The sequence below is a fragment of the Bos grunniens genome, chromosome 11 (genome assembly GCF_055505025.1).
Source record: "Bos grunniens cultivar Pamir isolate PY7600 chromosome 11, Bosgru_T2T1.0, whole genome shotgun sequence".
Taxonomy (NCBI): Eukaryota; Metazoa; Chordata; class Mammalia; order Artiodactyla; family Bovidae; genus Bos; species Bos grunniens.
Window position 1 is genome coordinate 52731690 of NC_141175.1, and position 21609 is coordinate 52753298.

The following is a 21609-nucleotide window of genomic DNA, read 5'->3' on the forward strand; positions in this document are numbered from 1 at the left end:
ATGTGTGGTGCCATATGTCCTGTATGTTGTTCTGTCTTTTGTACTTTCTGCAAATCACCAAGGGGATCCAGAGCTTCCACCATATTCAGGTTTGATCCCTTTGACATCACTATGGTTGGGATTGTGCAATTTCATCAGAAGGCACATAGTACGTGATTCTTTCTCTCTTTTTAAAATTGAAGTATAGTTGATAAACAATATTATATAATTTACAGATGTACAATATAGTGATTCACAATTCTTAAACAGCTGTATTTTTTAGTGATTTTTCAAACACTGTTGTTCATTATCTAGAATGAAGACATTTTAATTCATTATTGGTTGGAAAATGGTGATATTCTATCATTTTGTTTTCAATTTATTAAGTGGACTAAATTTAGAGTCAGATATTTCTTTTATTACAAAGAATTTCAGTTCACATAGGAAAGGCAAGACATATTCTTGATTTTCCCAAGATAAGTGAAATTGGTTCCTTGTTGTCCTTTTAAGGTGACCAATTCATCATTATTATTTTTTAGTCCTTATACACTAATTTAAAGTTATTTTATGGGTTTCAGGCCACTGGAATTTTTATTGTTTGAGAAGTTTAAATTGTCTAGTAGTCTCTAATGGGCTTCCTAAGTAGCACAGTTGGTAAAGAATCTGCCTGCCAATGCAGGAGACACAAGAGATGCAGGCTCCATCCCTGAGTAGATCCCCTGGAGTAGGAAATGACAACCCATTCCAATGTTCTTGCCTGGGAAATTCCATGGACAGAGGAGCCTGGTGGGCTACAGTCCATGGGGTCACAGAGCTAGACACTACTGAGCACACACAGACACAGAGATCTTTAATAACCCTTTGCTATTGGACTGTAAAGAAAGCTGAGTGCTGAAGAATTGATGCTTCTGCACTGAGGTGTTGGAGAGGATTCTTGACAGTCCCTTGGACTGCAGGAGATCTAAGCAGTCAATCCTAAAGGAAATCAGTCCTGAATATTCATTGGAAGGACTGATGATGAAGCTGAAGCTCCAATACTTTGGCCATCTGATGTGAAGAACTGACTCATTGGAAAAGACCCTGATGCTGCAAAAGATTGAACGCAGGAGGAGAAGGGGACAACAGAGGATGAGATGGTTGGATGGCACTGCCAACTCAATGGACATGAGTTTGAGCAAGCTCCGGGAGTTGATGATGGACAGGGAAGCCTGGCATGCTTCAGTCCATGGAGTTGCAAAGAGTTGAACACGACTGAGTGACTGAACTGACTTGACTGATCTGGTATAATAAAATGTGGGCTTCCTAGGTGGCGCTAAAGAATTCACCTGCCAATGCAGGTTAGGTGTAAGAGATTTGAGTTCAATCCCTAGGCCAGAAAGATCCCCTGGCAGGAGGGCAGTGGGAAGGAGGGCACAGCAACCCACTCCAGTATTCTTGCATGAAGAATCCTATGGACAGAAGGGACCTGACCTGCTGTAATCCGTAGAATCTCACAGAATCAGACACAACTGAAGTGACTTAGCATGTATGCATAATAAGATATTTCAGGCTTATTTATATATTTCTAGCCTCAAAGAACTTGGAATCAACCATTTCCCCAAGAAGCTTTAGTTTGTTTTATGGTAAAATTGTATTTCAAAAATGTTCATTATTACTGGACTGGCCACTGTTGGACAGAACTGGAAACTATATGTGTGTGTGTTTACTTAAAAATCTCATTTGTTCATAATGGTATTTCTACTTCAGGTCTAGAATAATAGGGTTTTTCCGTAATCTCTCTTTTAAAAAAAGTCTCTTTTATATTACATTGTCTTTCTTCCACACTAACACTTCTGGTTAGCAAGGACACAGGAGATGAGAAATGAAATTTCATAACTGTTTGCTTTGTGTGCATGCTCACTCAGTCATGTCTGACCCCTTGCGACCCTATGGCCTGTAGCCCACCAGGCTTCTCTGTCTGTGAAATTATCCCACCAGGTCTATTGGAGTGGGTTGCCATTTCCTCCTCCAGGGGATCTTCCTGACACAGGGATCGAACCCTCATCTCCTGTGGCTCCAGCACTGGCAGGCAGATTCTTTACCACTGAGCCTACCTTTAAACACAGTAGTGTTAGAATAACAATATTCATGCTACCATTATAATTAAAATCACATAAAATAGTTAAGATCTTTTTTACAAAAGATCCTATTCCCTTTTTCTTTTCATGTTTACATCTTCATTGTCAGAGCTTAAATCCATTTTATATTATACTCTCTCCCATTTGACTATGCTGTTCTTAGTTTTATAAATAAGAATATACTGAATGTTCACTGCCAGTACTTATGTTATGCTTTTTGAGTTATTAGTTGATGTTTTTCTAGTTCTTTTGCCAGGTAAAGTTCATCCTTTAACAGTTTCTCTGTCTCATAAAAATGATATTTTCTGAGTTCTTGCATGTTGATCAAATTTTGTCTGTGGTTTAAATCCTTGAAAGTCAGTTCTGCTGGTTATAAAATTCTTAGCTCACATTTTATTTCCTTGAGGGTCTTAAATGTAATATTTTATTTTCTTCTGGCATAAAACTTTGCTGTTGAAAAGTCTAGTGATCATCTATAAATAATTTCCTTTCCTTTCTTTGCCTAAATACATAAGGATTTACCCCTTTTTTCTTTAGAATCCAATTTTCTTGGTTGATAGTATAGGTTTCCTTTCTCAAGTGCATGAAATGCTTTTTTAGAAAATTGTTTATATATTATGTGTATAATATATATTTCTATATCAAATATATGTCTATGTATAATGTATAGAGAATATAATTTCTATATTTTAATAATTATATTAAATAAATAATTATATAAGTAATTATATTTATATAATAGCACTTTAAAATTATATATATCTTCAGGAAAATATTCATGAATTACTGTACTTCATTTTCTTTCCATTTTCTTGCTTTGATTTTCCTCTTTAGGGACCTCTGGTAGCCATATATTGAAATTTCTTTGCTTATCTTCAGTATTTGTTACCTTTTCTCAAATTTTTAAAATCTCTTTTAAAAAATTTTATTTTGCATTTAAAATTTTTTCCTTCTTTTCTTTGTTTCTTTTGAGGCATTTGCTACTGTGTTTATTCATTCTTATTTAGTCTTTTTCAAATGATTTTTCTTTTACTTATAATTCTTTTCTAAGTTTCATGACTTCATCCTTGAATTTCTTCTTCTTCTAATTTATGTTCTTTCATATCTTGCATCATTTTTAGTGCATTTTAATGTGTTTGAAATAGTAGATTACAGTTTTAATTTGTTTTACAGGCATATCTTTCTGGGATGCTTTCAGTTTGTGTAGAGATGACATGTTTTTCTTATAATAGTTTTATGTGAATTTTGACCTTGCTGATTTCAAGTTGCTCATACTTAATGAGAACTCAATCTTCCTGAAGGCTTGGAAAAAGTCTAGAAGAGCAGATAACTCTTCTAGCTTCACAGAGCTCTCACTTCTCTTATTTTATGTAATACTTTAAAATACAGTAGGTTAGACACGAAATGACAAATATTGTATGATTTCACTTGTATGAATGATCTAGCATAGACAAATTCATAGAGACATAAAGTAGATTTATTAGGGCTGGGAGAAGTGGACCACAGAAAATTCTTGCCTAATGTTTATAGAGTCTCTGGGGTGATGGAAATATTTTGGAAGTGTATGTTGGTGATGGCTTTACAACATTGTGAATGTAATTAATGCCACTGAATTATACACTTTAAGTGAAAAACTTTTATGTTATATATATTTTGCAAAAATAAAATTTTCCTAAGATATAAAAATCAAACAGTGTCTTGATTGGTGAGATAGCTTAGTTCTGACCATTGCCCCCACTTTATCTAGATCTTCTCTTTCTTTTATCTCTGTTGTCCCCAGCCAGTTCAACTTTGATTACATTTAATAGCTTCTCCTTCATGAGGGTTTCTGTCCTGGAGGAGAGCCAAGCCAGGTCAGCTTCAAGTGTCCTCTGCACTGTCCCCTTCAGACTTTATTAGAGGGCTCTGCTCTTTGCCACCTTATGAGGGCAGGCAGGTTATTTAACTTTTCCAAGTCTCATTTTCTTCATCTGAAAAACTGGTGGTATAAGAATAGTCCCTATCTTATAGTATTGTCATGGGGATTAAGTGATACAACATAAAAAAATCTTGGTTGATCTAAATTGTCTGGCACATCACATATGCCCAGAATGTATGAGCTCACCAATAAAAGTATTATTCCCAAGCAGAAATATAACGCACCTTGCTAATGAGTAACTAATTAATGTTAATTTTCCACAAATCTGTTATGTTTTATATGGTAAAATGTCCAACTCAATCCGGAGTTAAACTAAACTACACATACACACAGGGATACCCTTTGGTAATTAGTGCAAAAAGGAACTGAGATTTGTACATTTCCCTTCTTCTGATCAATGATAAATGTGTATGTATCATACTATCAAAAGATTTGCCTGAATACCCCTGAATAGGAATATTTGCTTGGAAAATATACACACTGTTTATCATCTTCTCTTCTGTTTATTTGTATTTGGGGTGTTTTCTCCTTGCACACATTCTGATAATTATGAACAAAGCAGCACTAAGGTAATTGTTCAGTACAGTTCCGTTTCATTTTAATGTGGCTGTCCTACTTCCCATTGAAACAATGTGGGAATGATGTGTAATTATGCATTATTAGAAATTTGGATATGTTTATTCTAAATTCGGAGAAGGCAATGGCACGCCACTCCAGTACTCTTGCCTGGAAAATCCCATGGACGGAGGAGCCTGGTAGGCTGCAGTCTATGGGGTCGCAAAGAGTCGCACATGACTGAGCAACTTCACTTTCACTTTTCACTTTCATGCATTGGAGAAGGAAATGGCAACCCACTCCAGTGTTTTGCCTGGAGAATCCCAGGGGCGGGGGAGCCTATTGGGCTGCCGTCTATGGGGTTGCACAGAGTCGGACATGACTGAAGTGACTTAGCAGCAGCAGCATTCTAAATTACCTTGAAGAATAATTGTCAGTACTTCTTTCTGGAGCATACCAACTATGTCATCATAGCACCTGGCAGATACATTTTTTAAATTGTTGGGTGTTTCATGTTTCTCGCTCCATCAAATACAAACAATGGATGTAGAAAGGACTGGAGACAGTAGAGAGATAAGATTTTCGGGTCACTTCAAGGCCTCGTTCATCATCTAAAGTTCTCCCCACCTGTTGATTGATGCTTACATTTCTTCTTTTTCTAAAAAGCCTGAGTTCTTAAGCTGAATCAGGACTCAAAACCTGAAGGGAGACACTTGGCCAATGAAGGATGTGAGCAGAACTTTGATAAGGACAGTCTATAATGTATTGAGCTACAAGTCATGTGTGTAACTTCTAAGTTGACATATAATACAGATAATTCAGAATCATTCTTGGTCATAGCTCTTTGCCTTCCTTTGATATGATAAGCACCAGGAAGATTAAAAAGAGAGTTGCAACATTATGTCTGTGAACCATGAGAACTGGGGCTTTAGAAAAACTATTCCTAGGAAGTGATTTAATTCATATGACTTAAAGAGTAATGCAGTCAAATAGTTCCTCTGTCCCTTAATTCTATTTTTTTTTTTTTTTTTCTACTGTAGCTTCGGAAAGCAGTGATGGATCACATATCAGATTCTTTCTTGGAAACCAACGTTCCTTTGCTAGTTCTCATTGAGGCTGCAAAAAGTGGGAATGAGAAGGAAGTGAAGGAATATGCCCAAGTTTTCCGTGAGCACGCCAACAAGCTGGTAGAGGTAAGTCAAGAGAGGCTCGAGACTAGAATTTGTATCAGTATGTTTAATCTCTATAAGTGGCTCCTGGAATTTCAACAAACCAGGCTCCTGTGATTTTCCTGGATCTTTCTTTTATCTTCTGGTGACTCCATCCTTTGTAAAGGACACAGGTTTTCAGTAATCTCTCCTCTCTCTATTACACAATTCTAAACAGATTCTGAAATGTATCTGCTAATTTTCCTCAACAGTAAGCAGAGGCAGAAACAGGAGCAATAGAAGGGACAGTCCAAGTGCTGAAGACCAGCTTTGATTTGAAGAAGTAGAATTAAAACTTCCAAATGGAGATTTAGACACAGTTCCCTTTTCTTTCCCATTTCTACTCACCCACCGAAACCTGAATTAGCTGGCCACATTATGAACATTGTAAAAATTAGTCTCCCCTCCCTAAAAGAGATGTTTGGACTCTTGGTAAAGACTCTTGGGACAGTAGTAGGAGTGTAAGTTCAGGTCCTAGGTATATTCTCTGTGTTAGAGACATCTGTAGGAGTTGCTTTATAAATGCAAAATTGTACTGTTTGACTAAAACCCTTGAACTTCCTACTGTAGCCCCAGTGTCTTGAGGTGACATTAGACTAAAGAAGCTGAAAATAGAGTCATGCTTATAATATTATGACAATCTTTCTGGCTCTGTCCCCAAATATGGGGCAAATACCCCATCACCCCTCACATTCCACCTACAGATTCCAAGATTTGGCTTCAATTCCAAGTTAGCCATTGCAGAACCCAAAGTCTTTCCAAGGTTCGCCTTGGAAGTTCTGCCACTTTCAACTTTAAAGAAAGAACAGCTGAAGAAGGAGTGGGATTGGAGTGACAAGGAGAGGAAGAAGAGGAAAGGAAGAATGTGAAATGAGTGCTACAAAAGTTAAAAATATTAATATGCAATAAACAATAATATTAGCATACAGATGCATCATCCCAATATATATAATTCTAGTATTTACATGATAGTTGCAGAATTTATAGAGAACATTAATTAATGATGTGTTGTAGCTATTATCAATAAAGACAGGGACATGAGTTTAAAGTCCTATGATAAACATCTCCTACTTTCAATTCTGCCAGTGTCTTTCTGTAATTCTGTGTACAGCCTCATTTGCAGATCATGTTTGAAGTTCAAATTTGATGTCCTGGGTAAATATGAGGCCAGGGCTAAATAGCTCCCTATTCTTTTTTCCTATCTTATTGGCCCTGGACACAGCCATCATTTCCCCTCATCCCATCTGTATATTTCACTGGAGGGGAATCTAGTCACTCTGGGTGACTCTTGAGTCACAACTTGTGCCAGCAGCAGAAGATCCAGGTCATTCAGACGCCACATTTCAGACTGTTGCTAACTTGCTCCCCTTAGTTATTCCTTTCCTTCTACCTGTGTGGTCCCTGCAGCCAGCAGCATTTTGGAATATCCTAATGCCTGGGAGGTGCCAGGACAAGGGTGTACACTGGCCTCTGTTTGATTAGACATGAGCTGGACTTGAAAACATTTCTGCATCTTCTGTGCTTCAAACAAGTGCATCACTGCTAATGCACACATGTCAGAAAACTTGACCACTGGGCTAAGAGTCACACTTTTTCCAATTTGAAAGTGTCTATAGGGACCTGGGTACTTTTCTGGGCCTTAGTTTCTGTCTGTAATATAAAAAATTTGGTTGTTATATTGATTTTCATATCTATTACCTTGTTAAATTCACTTCCTAATGCCAAATTTTGACTGTATCCTGTAGGATTTCCTATGTATATAATCATGTTATCTGCAAATTATGAGTTATATTTCTTCTTTTCCAATCCCGTGTTTTCTTTTTTCCTTGTATTATTGCACTAGCCAAACCTTCAACTTAGAAGTATGGTAATAGATATTTTTGTTACCTTTAGATCTCAATGAGGAAATTTTAATATTTTACCATGTATTATATCATTAGCTCTAGATTTCTTGTGGATATTTTTATTAGATTATTTGTCTTCTGTTACTCCGTTTTTAAGATTTTTAAAATTTATGAATATATATAGAATTATGTCATATTTCTGAGACTATTGCATAATTTTTGTCTTCTTTATTCTCCTTCAGAGGTATCAAAAATATGCTTTCCCTCAGAAAATAAGTTAGAAATTATATTTTCTTTCTGTTTTCTGGAAGTGAATGTGTGAGAATGGCATTATATATTTTTTAAATATTTGGAGAAATTCACTGATTTAACAATCTGAGCCTGGGTATTTATTTGAGGAAGAGTTAAAAAATTGCAGATTAAATTTTTAAAGCATAAGACTGTTTAAATTTTCAGCTTCTTTTGGGTCAGCTTTGGTAAGTTGTAGTCTAGGAATTTGTTATTTTCATTTAATTTTCTAAATTTTTGACATAAAATTGCTCATGTCTTCTACCATTTTTAAAAAATGTATTAGAATCTGCACTACTCTTTCTTTTTTTTTTTTTTTTCCCCATTCATCCCTCATGTGCCTAATTGTGTCTTCTTTCTTTTTCAATGATTAGTTTTGTAAGAGGTTGACCAATTTAATAATCTTTTCTAAAACATAGCTTTCAGTTTTGTAGAATTTTTAAGTTTTATTTAAGACTTATCTTTGTATTTCTTATCTTTGTATTTCTCTTATACAAGAATGCTCTTATCTTTGTATTTCTTTTTTCTGCTCTCTTCTGTTATAACTTACTGGGTTTTTTTTCTAACTTTTTGAAATGAATAATCCTATCATTGATTTTTATCCTTTTTTATTTTAGTAATATACATGTTTGAGACTATAAATTTCTTCCTAAACTATACATGTGTCTGGTTATTTTCTGCTGACCTAATTTTTAGCTCACTCATCCTGTCTCCATCTGTGTCCAATATGCTCGATACTGATCTATTGAGTTCCATTTTTATTTAAGAATTTCTAGTTAATTTTTTTTTCTTTTTAATGATTCCGGTTTCTGATATTACTCATTATCAGGTCATCTCCTTTAAAAGATATTAATTAGAATTATTTTAAAAATCCAAGTCATAAAACTCCAGTATTTGAATCAATTTTGTTTATGTTTTGTGGTTGCCCTATAGAGTGGTTCAAGCCAGTCCACAGTGGCTTCAACAGAGACAAGTGCTTTTTGTTTTTATCAGGCTTTGGGGTCTGGAGTCAAGATCTCCATGTAGGGGCTGGAGTTTAAATGTTTCTTCAGACTTCCCTTTGGCATAGGAAAAAAGGTGGGCCTTCCTATCAGTTTGCCCAGTTTGTAGCCAGAGGGAAAGGGGGAAGAGTGAGGCTTAAACACTGTCAGCAGCCAAACATTCAAAATGGATTTAAGACTCTTAATTATAATTAATCTCTGGTATTTGCCTGATGACTAGAATATGCCATGTTTCATTTAATTGAATTTGTACTTGTTTAAGTAAATGGTCATGTAGCTCTATGAGGCTTTCAAAATGGAGACTTTAGTTATATGTATGAAACTCCAGTACTTTGGCCACCTCATGCGAAGAGTTGACTCATTGGAAAAGTCTCTGATGCTGGGAGGGATTGGGGGCAGGGGAGAAGGGGACGACAGAGGATGAGATGGCTGGATGGCATCACCGACTCGATGGACGTGAGTTTGCGTGAACTCCGGGAGATGGTGATGGACAGGGAGGCCTGGCGTGCTGCGATTCATGGGGTCACAAAGAGTTGGACACGACTGAGTGACTGAACTGAACTGAACTGAATGGTGACTGTTTGCTATTTGATTTTATCTTGATGATTCTTTATTTCTTTCTCATATGTTGGTTAATTTTTGATTGAATGGTAGACATTCTCATGAATAAATATAAAGAGTCAGTGTCTTAGTCTATCCAGGCTGCTATAACAAAGTACTACACATTCAGTGGCCTGTAAACAACAGAAATTTATTTCACACAGTTCTCGAGGCTGGGAAGTCCAAGACCAAATTTCCTGAAAAGGTGTGTTCTGTGAAGGCCCTCTTCCTTGTTCATAGCTTCTCACTGTGTTCTCACATGCTGGAAGGGGAGATGGATGACTGTGGGGTTCCTTTTCATAAAAACAGTAATCCCATTTATAAAGACTTCACTTTCATAATGTATGAAACTCTCAAGACCTCACCTCCTAACCATCACATGCAGCATTAGGATTTGAAAGCATTAGGATTTGGGAGGACACAAACATTCAGACCATAGCAATGTGGATGATTTTTCTCTCCAAAGAGAATTCATCCTGTCCTCTGACATGCAGCAGAGAGGCAAACCACCTCAGTCTAATCAAAGACTTGAGACTTCTCTGATTTGAGGCTAGTTTATGATTACCTAAGGTATAGTCTACCTTTCTATCCTAGTCCTATGGAATGGTCATCCCAGATGCCAAAAGAGAATCAAATGTAGTACCTAGTATCCCACCTCATCTATGAAGCATTTACTCCAGTTTTTGTTTTCTCATCATCGTGATACGTGTAAACTTTGATTTGTTTTTGTATGCTTCAAGGGACTACTTGGCTCTTGTTATTTGTAACTTAATAGACAAAAATGGTGGGAGAAAGCATTTTCAAAAAAAAAAAAAAAAAAAAAGCTTATTTTTGAATGTCCCTTTGTTATGGCACCTTAGTTCCAAGCCTTTGCTTCCTTGGCCATCCTGTCCAGTTTTTGCCTCCCCAACCCTAGGAGGTTGCTGAAAACTCTTAAAGAATCATTTTCCTCTCAGCAGCAGCCTTCTATTTGTATCTCAGTTTCTCTTTCCATAGTAAGATTTTCAAATCCCTGGGAGGAAAAGTGAAATGCGGAAAGCTGGGCCCCCTTCAATGAGCATCTCTTTTGAGCTAGTCTAAGTTTTGACTCCTTTGGCTGATGTCTCATGCTTTGAAGCAAATTCTTTTATTTCTGCATTTCTAGTTGTTCTCATCAGGAAAGTGAGATGAGTCTCTTACAAGATTCTTTTTCATGACTGGAAGTGGAAATTCCTGAGAGAACTGGTTGGGATACATTTGTGAGATGATTTTTGTTGTTAATACTTTTAGTCAGAGATTTTTTTATTCAATGGAATGTGCTGTGCTTAGTCCCTCAGTCATGTCCAACTCTTTGTGACCCCAGGGACTGTAGTCCACCAGGCTCCTCTGTCCATGGGGATTCTCCAGGCAAGAATACTGGAGTGGGTTCCAACACCCTCGTCTATTCAGTACTGAAATGGGTTGCCATTTCCTTCTCCAAGGGGTCTTCCTGAATCAGGAATCGAAACTGCATCTCCTATATCTCCTTCACTGGCAGGTATATTCTTTACCAATGGTGTCATCTGGGAAGCCCCATTAATGTAAATCACATAGGAATTATATATTAGGGAATTTTGAAGAAAGAATGAATGAATAATCAATCTCTGACTATCAGTTCAGTTCAGTTCAGTCACTCAGTCATGTCTGACTCTTTGCAACCCCATGGGGGACAACAGCACACCAGCTTCCCTGTCCATCACCAACTCCCAGAGCTTGCTAAAACTCATGTCCACTGAGTCAGTGATGCCATCCAACCATCTCATCCTCTGTCGTCCCCTTCTCCTCCCACCTTCAATCTTGCCCAGCATCAGGGTCTTTTGAAATGAGCCAGCTCTTCGCATCAGGTGGCCAAAGTATTGGAGTTTCAGCTTCTGCATCAGTCCTTCCAATGAACACTCAGGACTAACCTGTAGGATGGACTGGTTGGAACTCCTTGCAGTCCAATGGACTGTCAAGAGTCTGCTCCAACACCACAATTCAAAAGCATCAATTCTTTGGTGCTCAGCTTTCTTTAAAGTCCAACTCTCACAACCATACATGACTACTGGAAAAACCACAGCTTTGACTAGATGGACCTTTGTTGGCAGAGTAATGTCTCTGCTTTTTAACATGCTGTCTAGGTTTGTCATAGTTTTTCTTCTAAGGAGCAAGTGTCTTTTAATTTCATGGCTGCAATTACTACCTGCAGTGATTTTGGAGCTCAAGAAAATAAAGTCTGTCACTGTTTTCATTGTTTCCCCATCTGTTTTCCAGTAAGTGATGGGACTGGATGCCATGATCATAGTTTTTTGAATATTGAGCTTTAAGCCAACTTTTTCACTCTCCTTTTTCACTTTCATCAAGAGGCTTCTTAGTTCCTCTTCACTTTCTTCCATAAGGGTGGTGTCATCTGCGTATCTGAGGTTATTGATATTTCTCCCGGCAATCTTGATTCCAGCTCATGTTTCATCCAGCCTGGCATTTCTCATGATGTAAACCAGACCACCTGACCTGCCCCTTGAGAAACCTGTATGCAGGTCAGGAAGCAACAGTTAGAACTGGACATGGAACAACAGACTGGTTCCAAATAGGAAAAGGAGTACGTCAAGGCTGTATATTGTTACCCTGCTTATTTAGCTTATATGCAGAGTACATCATGAGAAATGCTGGGCTGGAAGGAAGCACAAGCTGGAACCAAGATTGCCAGGAGAAATATCAATAACCTCAGATATGCAGATGACACCACCCTTATGGCAGACAGTCAAGACCTAAAGAGCCTCTTGATGAAAGTGAAAGAGGAGAATGAAAAAGTTGGCTTAACGCTCAACATTCAGAAAACTAAGATCATGGCATCTGGTCCCATCACTTCATGGGAAATAGATAGGGAAACAATGGAAATAGTGATAGACTTTATTTATCTGGGCTCCAAAATCACTGCAGATGGTGACTGCATCCATGAAATTAAGAGATCCTCCTTGGAAGGAAATTTATGACCAACCTAGATAGCATACTGAAAAGCAGAGATATTACTTTGCCAACAAAGGTCCGTCTAATCAAGGCTATGGTTTTTCCAGTGGTCATGTATGGATGTGAGAGTTGGACTTTAAAGAAAGCTGAGCACCAAAGAATTGATGCTTTTGAACTGTGGTGTTGAGAAGATTCTTGAGAGTCCTTTGGACTGCAAGGAGACCCAACCAGTCCATCCCAAAGGAGATCAGTCCTGGGTGTTCATTGGAGGGACTGATGTTGAAGCTGAAACTCCAATACTTTGGCCACCTGATGCGAAGAGCTGACTCATTTGAAAAGATCCTGATGCTGGGAAAGATTGAGGGCAGGAGGAGAAGGGGACAACAGAGGATTAGATGGTTGGATGGTATCACCGACTCGATGGATGTGGGTTTGGGTGAACTCCGGGAGTTGGTGATGGACAGGGAGGCCTGGTGTGCTTTAGTTCATGGGGTCACAAAGAGTTGGACATGACTGAGTGACTGAACTGAACTGAACTGAATCTGCATATAGGTTAAAGAAACAGGATGACAATATACAGACACAATGTAATCCTTTCCCAATTTGAAACCAGTCTGTTGTTCCACATCCAGTTCTAACTGTTGCTTCTTGACCTGCATACGGATTTCTCAGGGGGCAGGTAAAGTGGTCTGGTATTCCCATCTCTTTAAGAATTTTCCAGTTTGTTGTGATCTACACAGTCAAAGATTTTAGGGTAGTCAATGAAGCAGCAGTAGATGTTCTTCTGGACTTTTATTGCTTTTTCTATGATCCAACAGTTGTTGGCAATTTGATCTCTGGTTCCTCTGCCTTTTGTAAATCCAGCTTGGACATCTGGAAGTTCTCAGTTCACATACCGTTAAAGCCTAGCTTGAAGAATTTTGAGCATTACTTTGCTAGTGGGTGAGATGAGTACAATTGTGTGGCTGTTTGAACTTTCTTTGGCATTGCCTTTCTTTGGGGTTGGAATGAAAACTGACCTTTTCCAGTCCTATGGCCACTGCTGAGTTTTCCAAATTTGCTGGCATATTGAGTGCAGCACTTTAACAGCATCATCTCTTAGGATTTCAAATAGCTCAGAATTCCATCACATCTACTAGCTTTGTTCATAATGATGCTTCCTAAGGCCCACTTGACTTTGCATTCCACAATGTCTATCTCTGGGTGGGTGATCACACCATCATGATTATCTGGGTCTTGAAGATCTTTTTTGTATAGTTCTTCTGTGTATTCTTGCCACCTCTTCTTAATGTCTTCTGCTTATGTTAGGTCCATATCATCGCTGTCCTTTATTGAGCCCATCTTTGCATGAAATGTTTCCTTGGTATCTGTGCTTTTCTTGAAGAGATCTCTAGTCTTTCCCATTCTATTGTTTCACTTTGTTTTTTTTTGCATTCTTCACTTAAGAAGGCTTTCTAATCTCTCCTTGCTAGTCTTTGGAACTCTGCATTCAGATGGATATATCTTTCCTTTTCTGCTTTGCTTTTTGCTTCTTTTTTTTTTTTTTTTTTTCAGCTAGTTGTAAGGCCTCCTCACACAACCACTTTGCCTTTTTGCATTTCTTCTTCTTGGGGATGTTTTTAATTACTGCCTCCTGTTCAATGTTATAAACCTTCTTCCATAGTTCTTCAGACACTCTGTCTATCAGATCTAATCCATTGAATTAATTTACACTTCCACTGTGTAATCATAAGGGATTTGATTTAGGTCATACCTGAATGGTCTAGTGGTTTTCCCTACTTTCCTCAATTTAAGTTTGAATTTGGCAATAAGGAGTTCATGATCTGAACCCCAGTCAACTCCTGGTTTTGTTTTTGCTGACTGTATAGAGCGTCTTCATTTCTAGCTGCAAAGAATATAGTCAGTGATTTCAGCATTGATCATCTGGTGAGGTCCATGTGTAGTGTCATCTCTTGTGTTGTTGGAGGAGGGTGATTGCTATGACCAGTGTGTTCTCTTTGCCAAACTCTATTAACCTTTGCCCTGCTTTATTTTGTACTCTCAAGACCAAACTTACCTATTACTCTGGGTATCTCTTGACTTCCTACTTTTGCATTCCATTCCCCTATGATGAAAAGGACATCTTTTTTTGTTGTTAGTTCTTGTTGAAGGTCTTGAAAGTCTTCATAGAACTGTTAAATTTCAGCTTCTTTGGCATTAGTCATTGGGGCATAGATATTGAATCGTTTGCCTTGGAAATGAACAGAGATCATTCTGTCGTTTTTGAGACTGCACCCAAGTACTGCATTTCAGACTCTTTTGTTGTCTATGAGGGCTACTCCATTTCTTCTAAGGGATTCTTGCCTACAGTAGTAGATATAATGGTCATCTGAATTAAATTCAGCCATTCTGGTCCATTTTAGTTCACTGATTCCTAAAATGTCGATGTTCACTCTTTTCATCTCCTGTTTGACCATTTCCAATTTGCCTTGATTCATGGACTGAACATTCCAGGTTCCTATGCAGTATTGTTCGTTATAACATCGGACTTTACTTCCATCACCAGTCATGTCCACAAGTAGGCATTTTTTTCACTTTGATTCAGCCTCTTTAGTCTTTCTGGAGCTGTTTCTCCACTGTTCTCCAGTAGCATACTGAGCACCTACTGACCTGGAGAGATCATCTTTCAGTGTCTTTTTGCCTTTTCATATTGTTCGTAGGGTTCTCAAGGCAAGAATACTGATGTAAACCACATTCCCTTCTCCAGTGGACTACATTTTGTCAGAAGTCTCCACTATGACCCATCCATCTTGGGTGGCCCTACACAACATGGCTCATAGATTCACTGAGTTAGACAAGGCTGTGATTCAACTGATCAGATTGTTTAGTTTTCTGTGATTGTGGTTTCCATTCTGTCTGCCCTCTGATGGATAAGGATAAGAGGCTTATGGAAGCTTCCTGAGGGGAGGGACTGGCTGTAGGGGAATCTGGGTCTTGCTTTGATGGGCAGGGCCATGCTCAATAAATCTTTAATCCAATTTTCCATTGATGGGTGGGGCTGTGTTCTCTCCCTGTAGTTTGGCCTAAGGCCAAACCAGGACTGTTGTATTCAGTGCCCCTGACCCCATGGCAGCCCACTGTCGACCTGGGCCTGTGCTGGAGACTCCTGGACACTCTCAGGCAAGTCTGGCTCAGTCTCTGTTGGGGTCACAAGTCCTTTCTTCTAGGTGATGAGCTGAAGGTTTTGTTTGTATCCTCCAAGAGCCTGTTTCTCCAGTCCTGTGGAAGTTCTGTAATAAAATCCCACTGGCCTTCAGGTCAAAGTCCCTGGGGGTTCTCACTCCCTTTGCTGGATTCCCAGATTGGGAAATGTGGGCCCTAGAACTTTCACAACAGTTCAAGAACTTCTTTGGTATAATTGTTCTCCAGTTTGTAGGTTATCTTCTTGGTGGTTCTATGGTGGGGCTCACATCATGCACCTCCTGTCTGCTGCAGCCAGAGCCCCTGTCCCCACGGCAAGCCACTATTGATCTCTGCCTCTGCAGGAGACACTGAAACACTAAGAAGCAGGTCTGGCCCAGTCTCCTGTGGGATCCCTGGGTACTGGTGCACACAAGGTGTTTTTTTTTTTTTTTTTTTTTTTTTTTTAGCTCTCTGAGCATCTCTGGTGGGTATGGAATTTGATTCTAAACACAGTTTCACCCCTCCTACCTTTGAGGGAGACCTGGGTTTGATCCCTAGGTAGAGAAGATCCCTGGAGAAGGGAAAGGCTACCCACTCCAGTATTCTGGACTAGAGAATCGGAAAGAACTGAACAACTTTCACTTCCACCTTTGCTTATGAGTTCAGTTCAGTCGCTCAGTTGTGTCCAACTCTTTCTGACCCCATTAATCACAGCACGCCAGGCCTCCCTGTCCATTACCAACTCCCAGAGTTCACTCAAACTCATGTCCATTGAGTCAGTGCTGCCATCCAGACATCTCATCCTCTGCCATCCCCTTCTCCTCCTGCCCACAATCCCTCCCAGCATCAGAGTCTTTTCCAATGAGTCAACTCTTCACATGAGGTGGCCAAAGTATTGGAGTTTCAGCTTCAGCATCTCAGTCCTTTCAGTGAACACCCAGGACTGATCTCCTTTAGAATGGACTGGTTGGATCTCCTTGCAGTCCAAGGGACTCTCAAGAGTCTTCTCTAACACTACAGTTCAAAAGCATCAATTCTTCAGCGCTCAGCTTTCTTCATAATCCAACTCTCACATCCATACATGACCACTGGAAAAACCATAGCCTTGACTAGATGGACCTTTGTTGGCAAAGTAATATCTCTGCTTTTCAGAATGCTATCTAGGTTGGTCATAACTTTCCTTCCAAGGAGTAAGCGTCTTTTAATTTCATGGCTGCAATCACCATCTGCAGTGATTTTGGAGCCCCAAAGAATAAAGTCTGACACTGTTTGCACTGTTTCCCCATTTATCTGCCATGAAGTGATGGGACCAGATGCCATGGTCTTAGTTTTCTGAATGTTGAGCTTTAAGCCAACTTTTTCACTCTCCTCTTTCACTTTCATCAAGAGGCTCTTTAGTTCCTCTTCACTTTCTGCCATAAGGGTGGTGTCATCTGCATATCTGAAGTTATTGATATTTCTCCCAACAATCTTGATTCCAGCTTGTGCTTCCTCCAGCCCAGCGTTTCTCATGATGTACTCTGCATAGAAGTTAAATAAGCAGGGTGACAATATACAGCCTTGACGTACTCCTTTTCCTATTTGGAACCAGTCTGTTGTTCCATGTCCAGTTCTAACTGTTGCTTCCTGACCTGCATATAGGTTTCTCAAGAGGCAGGTCAGGTGGTCTGGTAGTCCCATCTCTTTCAGAATTTTCCACAGTTTCTTGTGATCCACACAGTCAAAGGCTTTGGCATAGTCAATAAAGCAGAAATAGATATTTTTCTGGAACTCTCTTGCTTTTTTGATGATCCAGTGGATGTTGGCAATTTGATCTCTTGTTCTTCTGCTTTATCTAAAACCAGCTTCAACATCTGGAAGTTCACTGTTCACGTACTGCTGAAGCCTGGCTTGGAGAATTTTGAGCATTACTTTACTAGCGTGTGAGATGAGTGCAATTGTGCAGTAGTTTGAGCATTCTTTGGCATTGCTTTTCTTTGGGATTGGAATGAAAACTCACCTTGGACGTGGGGTTGTTCCTCTCAGCTGCCTCCCCTGACCTCGGGCGTGGCATAGCTCCTCTCGGCCACCTCCCCTGATTTAGGACGTGGGGTAGCTCCTCTCCGCCGTGCCTGTACCGAGGCAGCCTGGCACTTTCAGTCACCACCCCTGACCTTGGGCTAGGGGTAGCTCCTCTCAGCCACGCTTCTACGCGGTCCATCTCAGCCAGCGCGTTACAGAGTTTCATTATTTTATATTCCATTTTCACCTATTTTTATGTGCTTTTTTTCTTATATTTGTGTACCATTTTCTCCCAGTTTGGTATTTGCCATTCAGAGATGATGGAAGGTATCACAACCTTTTATATAATGTCAGTTTTTAGACAATCTTCAACAAAGACAGTATAAGTGAAAATAAAATATTAACAAAATATGAATAGACAAGAATAATTTGAATTTTAATAATTGCCTTAACAAGTGAAAATTTGAGGCTTTTTTCCCCCATAGTGTTTGTCACATTTAGTAAAAACATAGGTGAATTTATACCCTAGTATTTGTTGATTTGAGAGAATTTACCGGATCAGCAATGATGCTTCATAAACTGTAGCATCAGCCAGTGTAGGAAGTACCACCAGTAGCCATTTCCCCCCATCTCCAGATTCCAGCTAATTCCTTTCTTCTGAGGGTGAGCTCAGGGCTTCAGGGCAGGGCTGACTCTGAAGGAGTGCTGATATGATCCAAGCACACCTGCTCTATCTCATTCCTAGGCTTTCTGGAGAAATGCAATGCAACTTATGACAACTCAGTACCAAAGTAACATGGTCTGGGTGGGGGTGAAGTGGATGTAAAGTGGGGCAAAATATGCATTGCAGCAAAAAATAAATAAAACTGAATCTGGAAAATAACATGTAAAATCAATACAGCTGTTTCAGAGCCTCCAGACTGGAACATTTCTTCCATGGCTTTGCTTTCAGTGTATATGCCTGTTCTTCTTTCTAATTCCCCATCTTTACCATAAAAGCCCCAGAGCAAATTGCATACCCTGTAGTCTGGGGAAATGCAGGGTCCTCCCAACAGGCCTCTCTCTCTATGCCTGGTCCTTCTGCTGCAGCAGCCAGAGTGAAATTCTGAAAATGCAAATCAGATTGCACAACTGCCCTGCCTGAGGCATTCAGCGATTTCCTCTTGTTCTCATGTTGAAGATCAAGGTTTTAAGGAAGCCTGCAAGATCTGCAGAATCTGGCCATCTCTACAGCCTCCAGGCTCATCTTTCTGTCCTCTCCCGCTTCCTACCTGGCAGGCATCAGACAGGCTACTTTCTGTTTGTTGAAAGTGATAGGCCACCTCTACCTGGGCCTGTGCTTTTCTTATACTGACCCTTTCCTGACAGTCTCCCTGCTCTACCCCTTCCTGTCATTTCTGATTGTTCAGCTTTTAGCACAAACATCATGTCCCTGAGTGGGATCAGTTCCTCATGTTTTTCACTCTCATGAAACCCTATTTCCTTTTTTAAAAAACAAAACAAAACAAAAACCAAGTATTTGTGATCTCAAAGATTTTCTGAAAATCTTTTCCCCTAGTTTTACTGAGATATAATTCACACACATCACTGTATACATTTTTTCCTTTATTTTTCTTCTTATTTTATTCAGATATATTTGATATGTTGTTGTGTTGTTTATTCTCTAAGTCGTGTCTGACTCTTTTGCAATCCCATGTACTGCTCCTCTGCCTATGGGATTTTCCAGGTAAGAATACTAGAGTGGATTGCCATGCCCTCCTCCATGGGATCTTCCCGACCCAGCACCTCCTGCTTGGAAGGCAGATTCTTTACCACCTGGGAAGTCCAATATTTGATACACAGCTCTGTATAAGCTTAAGGTATACTGAATGATGATTTGATATATATACTTCTGAAGTGATTACCAGAAAAAGTTAAGTGAACATCCATCATCTCATATACATACACAGTTAAAGAAACGAAAACCATTTTTTTTTCCTTTTGATGAGAATCCTACTTACTTTTGATTTGCACACATCCACCTCTTAGCCTATCTGCTGTTTCTCTTGCTAAATTAGCAATTTCTTTGAGAAAAGGACCATGTCTCATTGATTCCTAACTACTTAACAGATATGAGTGCCTAGCATAGAAGAGGTACTTAATAAACAGATCCTGCCTGAAGAATGAATGAAATAAGTGAGGCCTAGGATATTACCAGCATGGCTGCAGAACCCTGAATAGGTATTTCTTGGATCAATAAACATTCGTTGGGCTTATTTACCTCCCCAATGTACTACCAAGGAGGAATTGTGAATCTGAGAGCTTATACTCCCATTTCTATACAGTAGAAAGTCTTTGCTTTTGGAGACTGTGAGAAGTTGAATTAACTCTTGAGTTAATGCCTATTATTTCTTCCCTGCATTTGCCTTACAAGCATGCAGTTGTCCTTATTCTTGGTTACAGAGGATGCAAGAAAGGGAATTGGTTTTCTCCGACAAATTGAAGCACGTCACTGAGGCCATAGCAGTGACGTGTAGCCATAGAGCTACACAAGGCAATCTTGATTCTCTGCTTCATCATGTTGACTTTGTTACTTTTGGTAGAGGCTCCCCATGCAGGGTAGGAAGCTGCGTCCGTTAGAAAATGCGTTTTGAAATTAAGGCACAGAGTCTCATATTCAGAATGAGGAATGGGATCATCAGTGAAGCACAGACTGCCTTAATTTCAGCCTTGAGTAAGTTGCTTTTCTCCATCAATCCCTCTGCTTGCACAGAAGATTCATTTAGTCACAAGTGTTTACTAGGTGGTTACCATGTGCTGACAGTTGCTGGCAATAAACAATGAACCAAGCTGATACATTTCCTGCTCTCATGGGGCAAATATTGTGTTGGAAAAGATAGAGTGAGATAAATGTATAAAATGTAACGGTGGGACTCTGCTGTAGAGCAAAGTGAAGCAGGGTAGGGGGGTGGAGAATGATGTTTAGCATGTCTCTGAAGATGACTATTAGGCATGGATTTAAAGGAAGTGAAGAATATTCCAAACTGTGCAACAGAAAGGGCAAATACCCTCAAGGCAGCAGTGTGCTTGGCATGTTTGATAAAGAACAGAGAGACCAGTGTGACTGTAGTTGAGCATGAGAGGGAAAATTCCAGAGATAAAATTGAGGGCTGGGTGCAAGGATTTTGTATTCTACTTAGATATTTGAATGTAAAGTACAGTGTGATCTAATTTCTATATTGAAAGAGTCATTCTATGGCTTTATGGAAAATAGACAGTAGAGTGATAAAAGGAGAAGACAAGAATAGATGGAAGGATGTTCCAGTGTTCCAGCAACAGATTAATACTATGGCCAGAATAGAAGCAACGGAGGTGGGAGGAAGTGGTTGGCTTTAGGGCTGACATAATTGATGTTAGGATAAGAGACAAAGTCTGGGGAGGCTCCACCTTGACCTACTCCAGTGGTGAAATCACTTGGAATTTTTTAAAAAGAGCCTTCATTCTGAGATTATTTCTTGATTAGCTGTAGCTGTAGCTGTTTGTTAGGTGTGATTCTGTAAATGCTACACATATGTCTTGAGTTGAAATAAACATGAGAAAGCTTTGTCCTTTCCAGGGTCTTGATTCAAATCATGCATGAAAAAGAAAATCTAGAAAAACTGCATTAAAAATAATAGGGATGGAACTGGATCTCCAGTTTAAAAAGTAAAAACTGAACATTCTCATCTTTCCCTCAATGTTTCCTTCCCAGTTCAGTTAACCTACTTGAACTGGAAATGAATTATTGGAATTTCTCAAGTAATTGTCATAACGAACCTGTAAATCATAATATTTTACAAAGAACTATTTTGTTCAGGTCAAGCATATGTTAAACTTAAAAGTTTTCTTTCTGTTCTTTAAGTATAGATTTGAATGCCTCTCTTCCTCAAATTCTCTAGTTCCTTAGTATTAGTTGCTCAGCTGTGTCCAACTTTTTGTGACCCTATGAACTTT

At 39.2% G+C, this 21609-nt stretch overlaps 1 protein-coding gene across 5 annotated transcripts in view; it reads left to right on the forward strand.

Annotated features, from left to right (window-relative positions):
• The window catches only part of CTNNA2 (catenin alpha 2), a 1366346-nt gene that overhangs the window by 1085899 nt on the left and 258838 nt on the right, over positions 1-21609 (forward strand). For all 5 annotated transcript variants that reach the window (XM_086323685.1, XM_086323687.1, XM_086323688.1 and 2 more), the window contains exon 9: positions 5610-5762. In XM_086323685.1, the coding sequence (XP_086179811.1) occupies positions 5610-5762 (153 nt within the window). The remainder of the gene's footprint in view (positions 1-5609; positions 5763-21609) is intronic.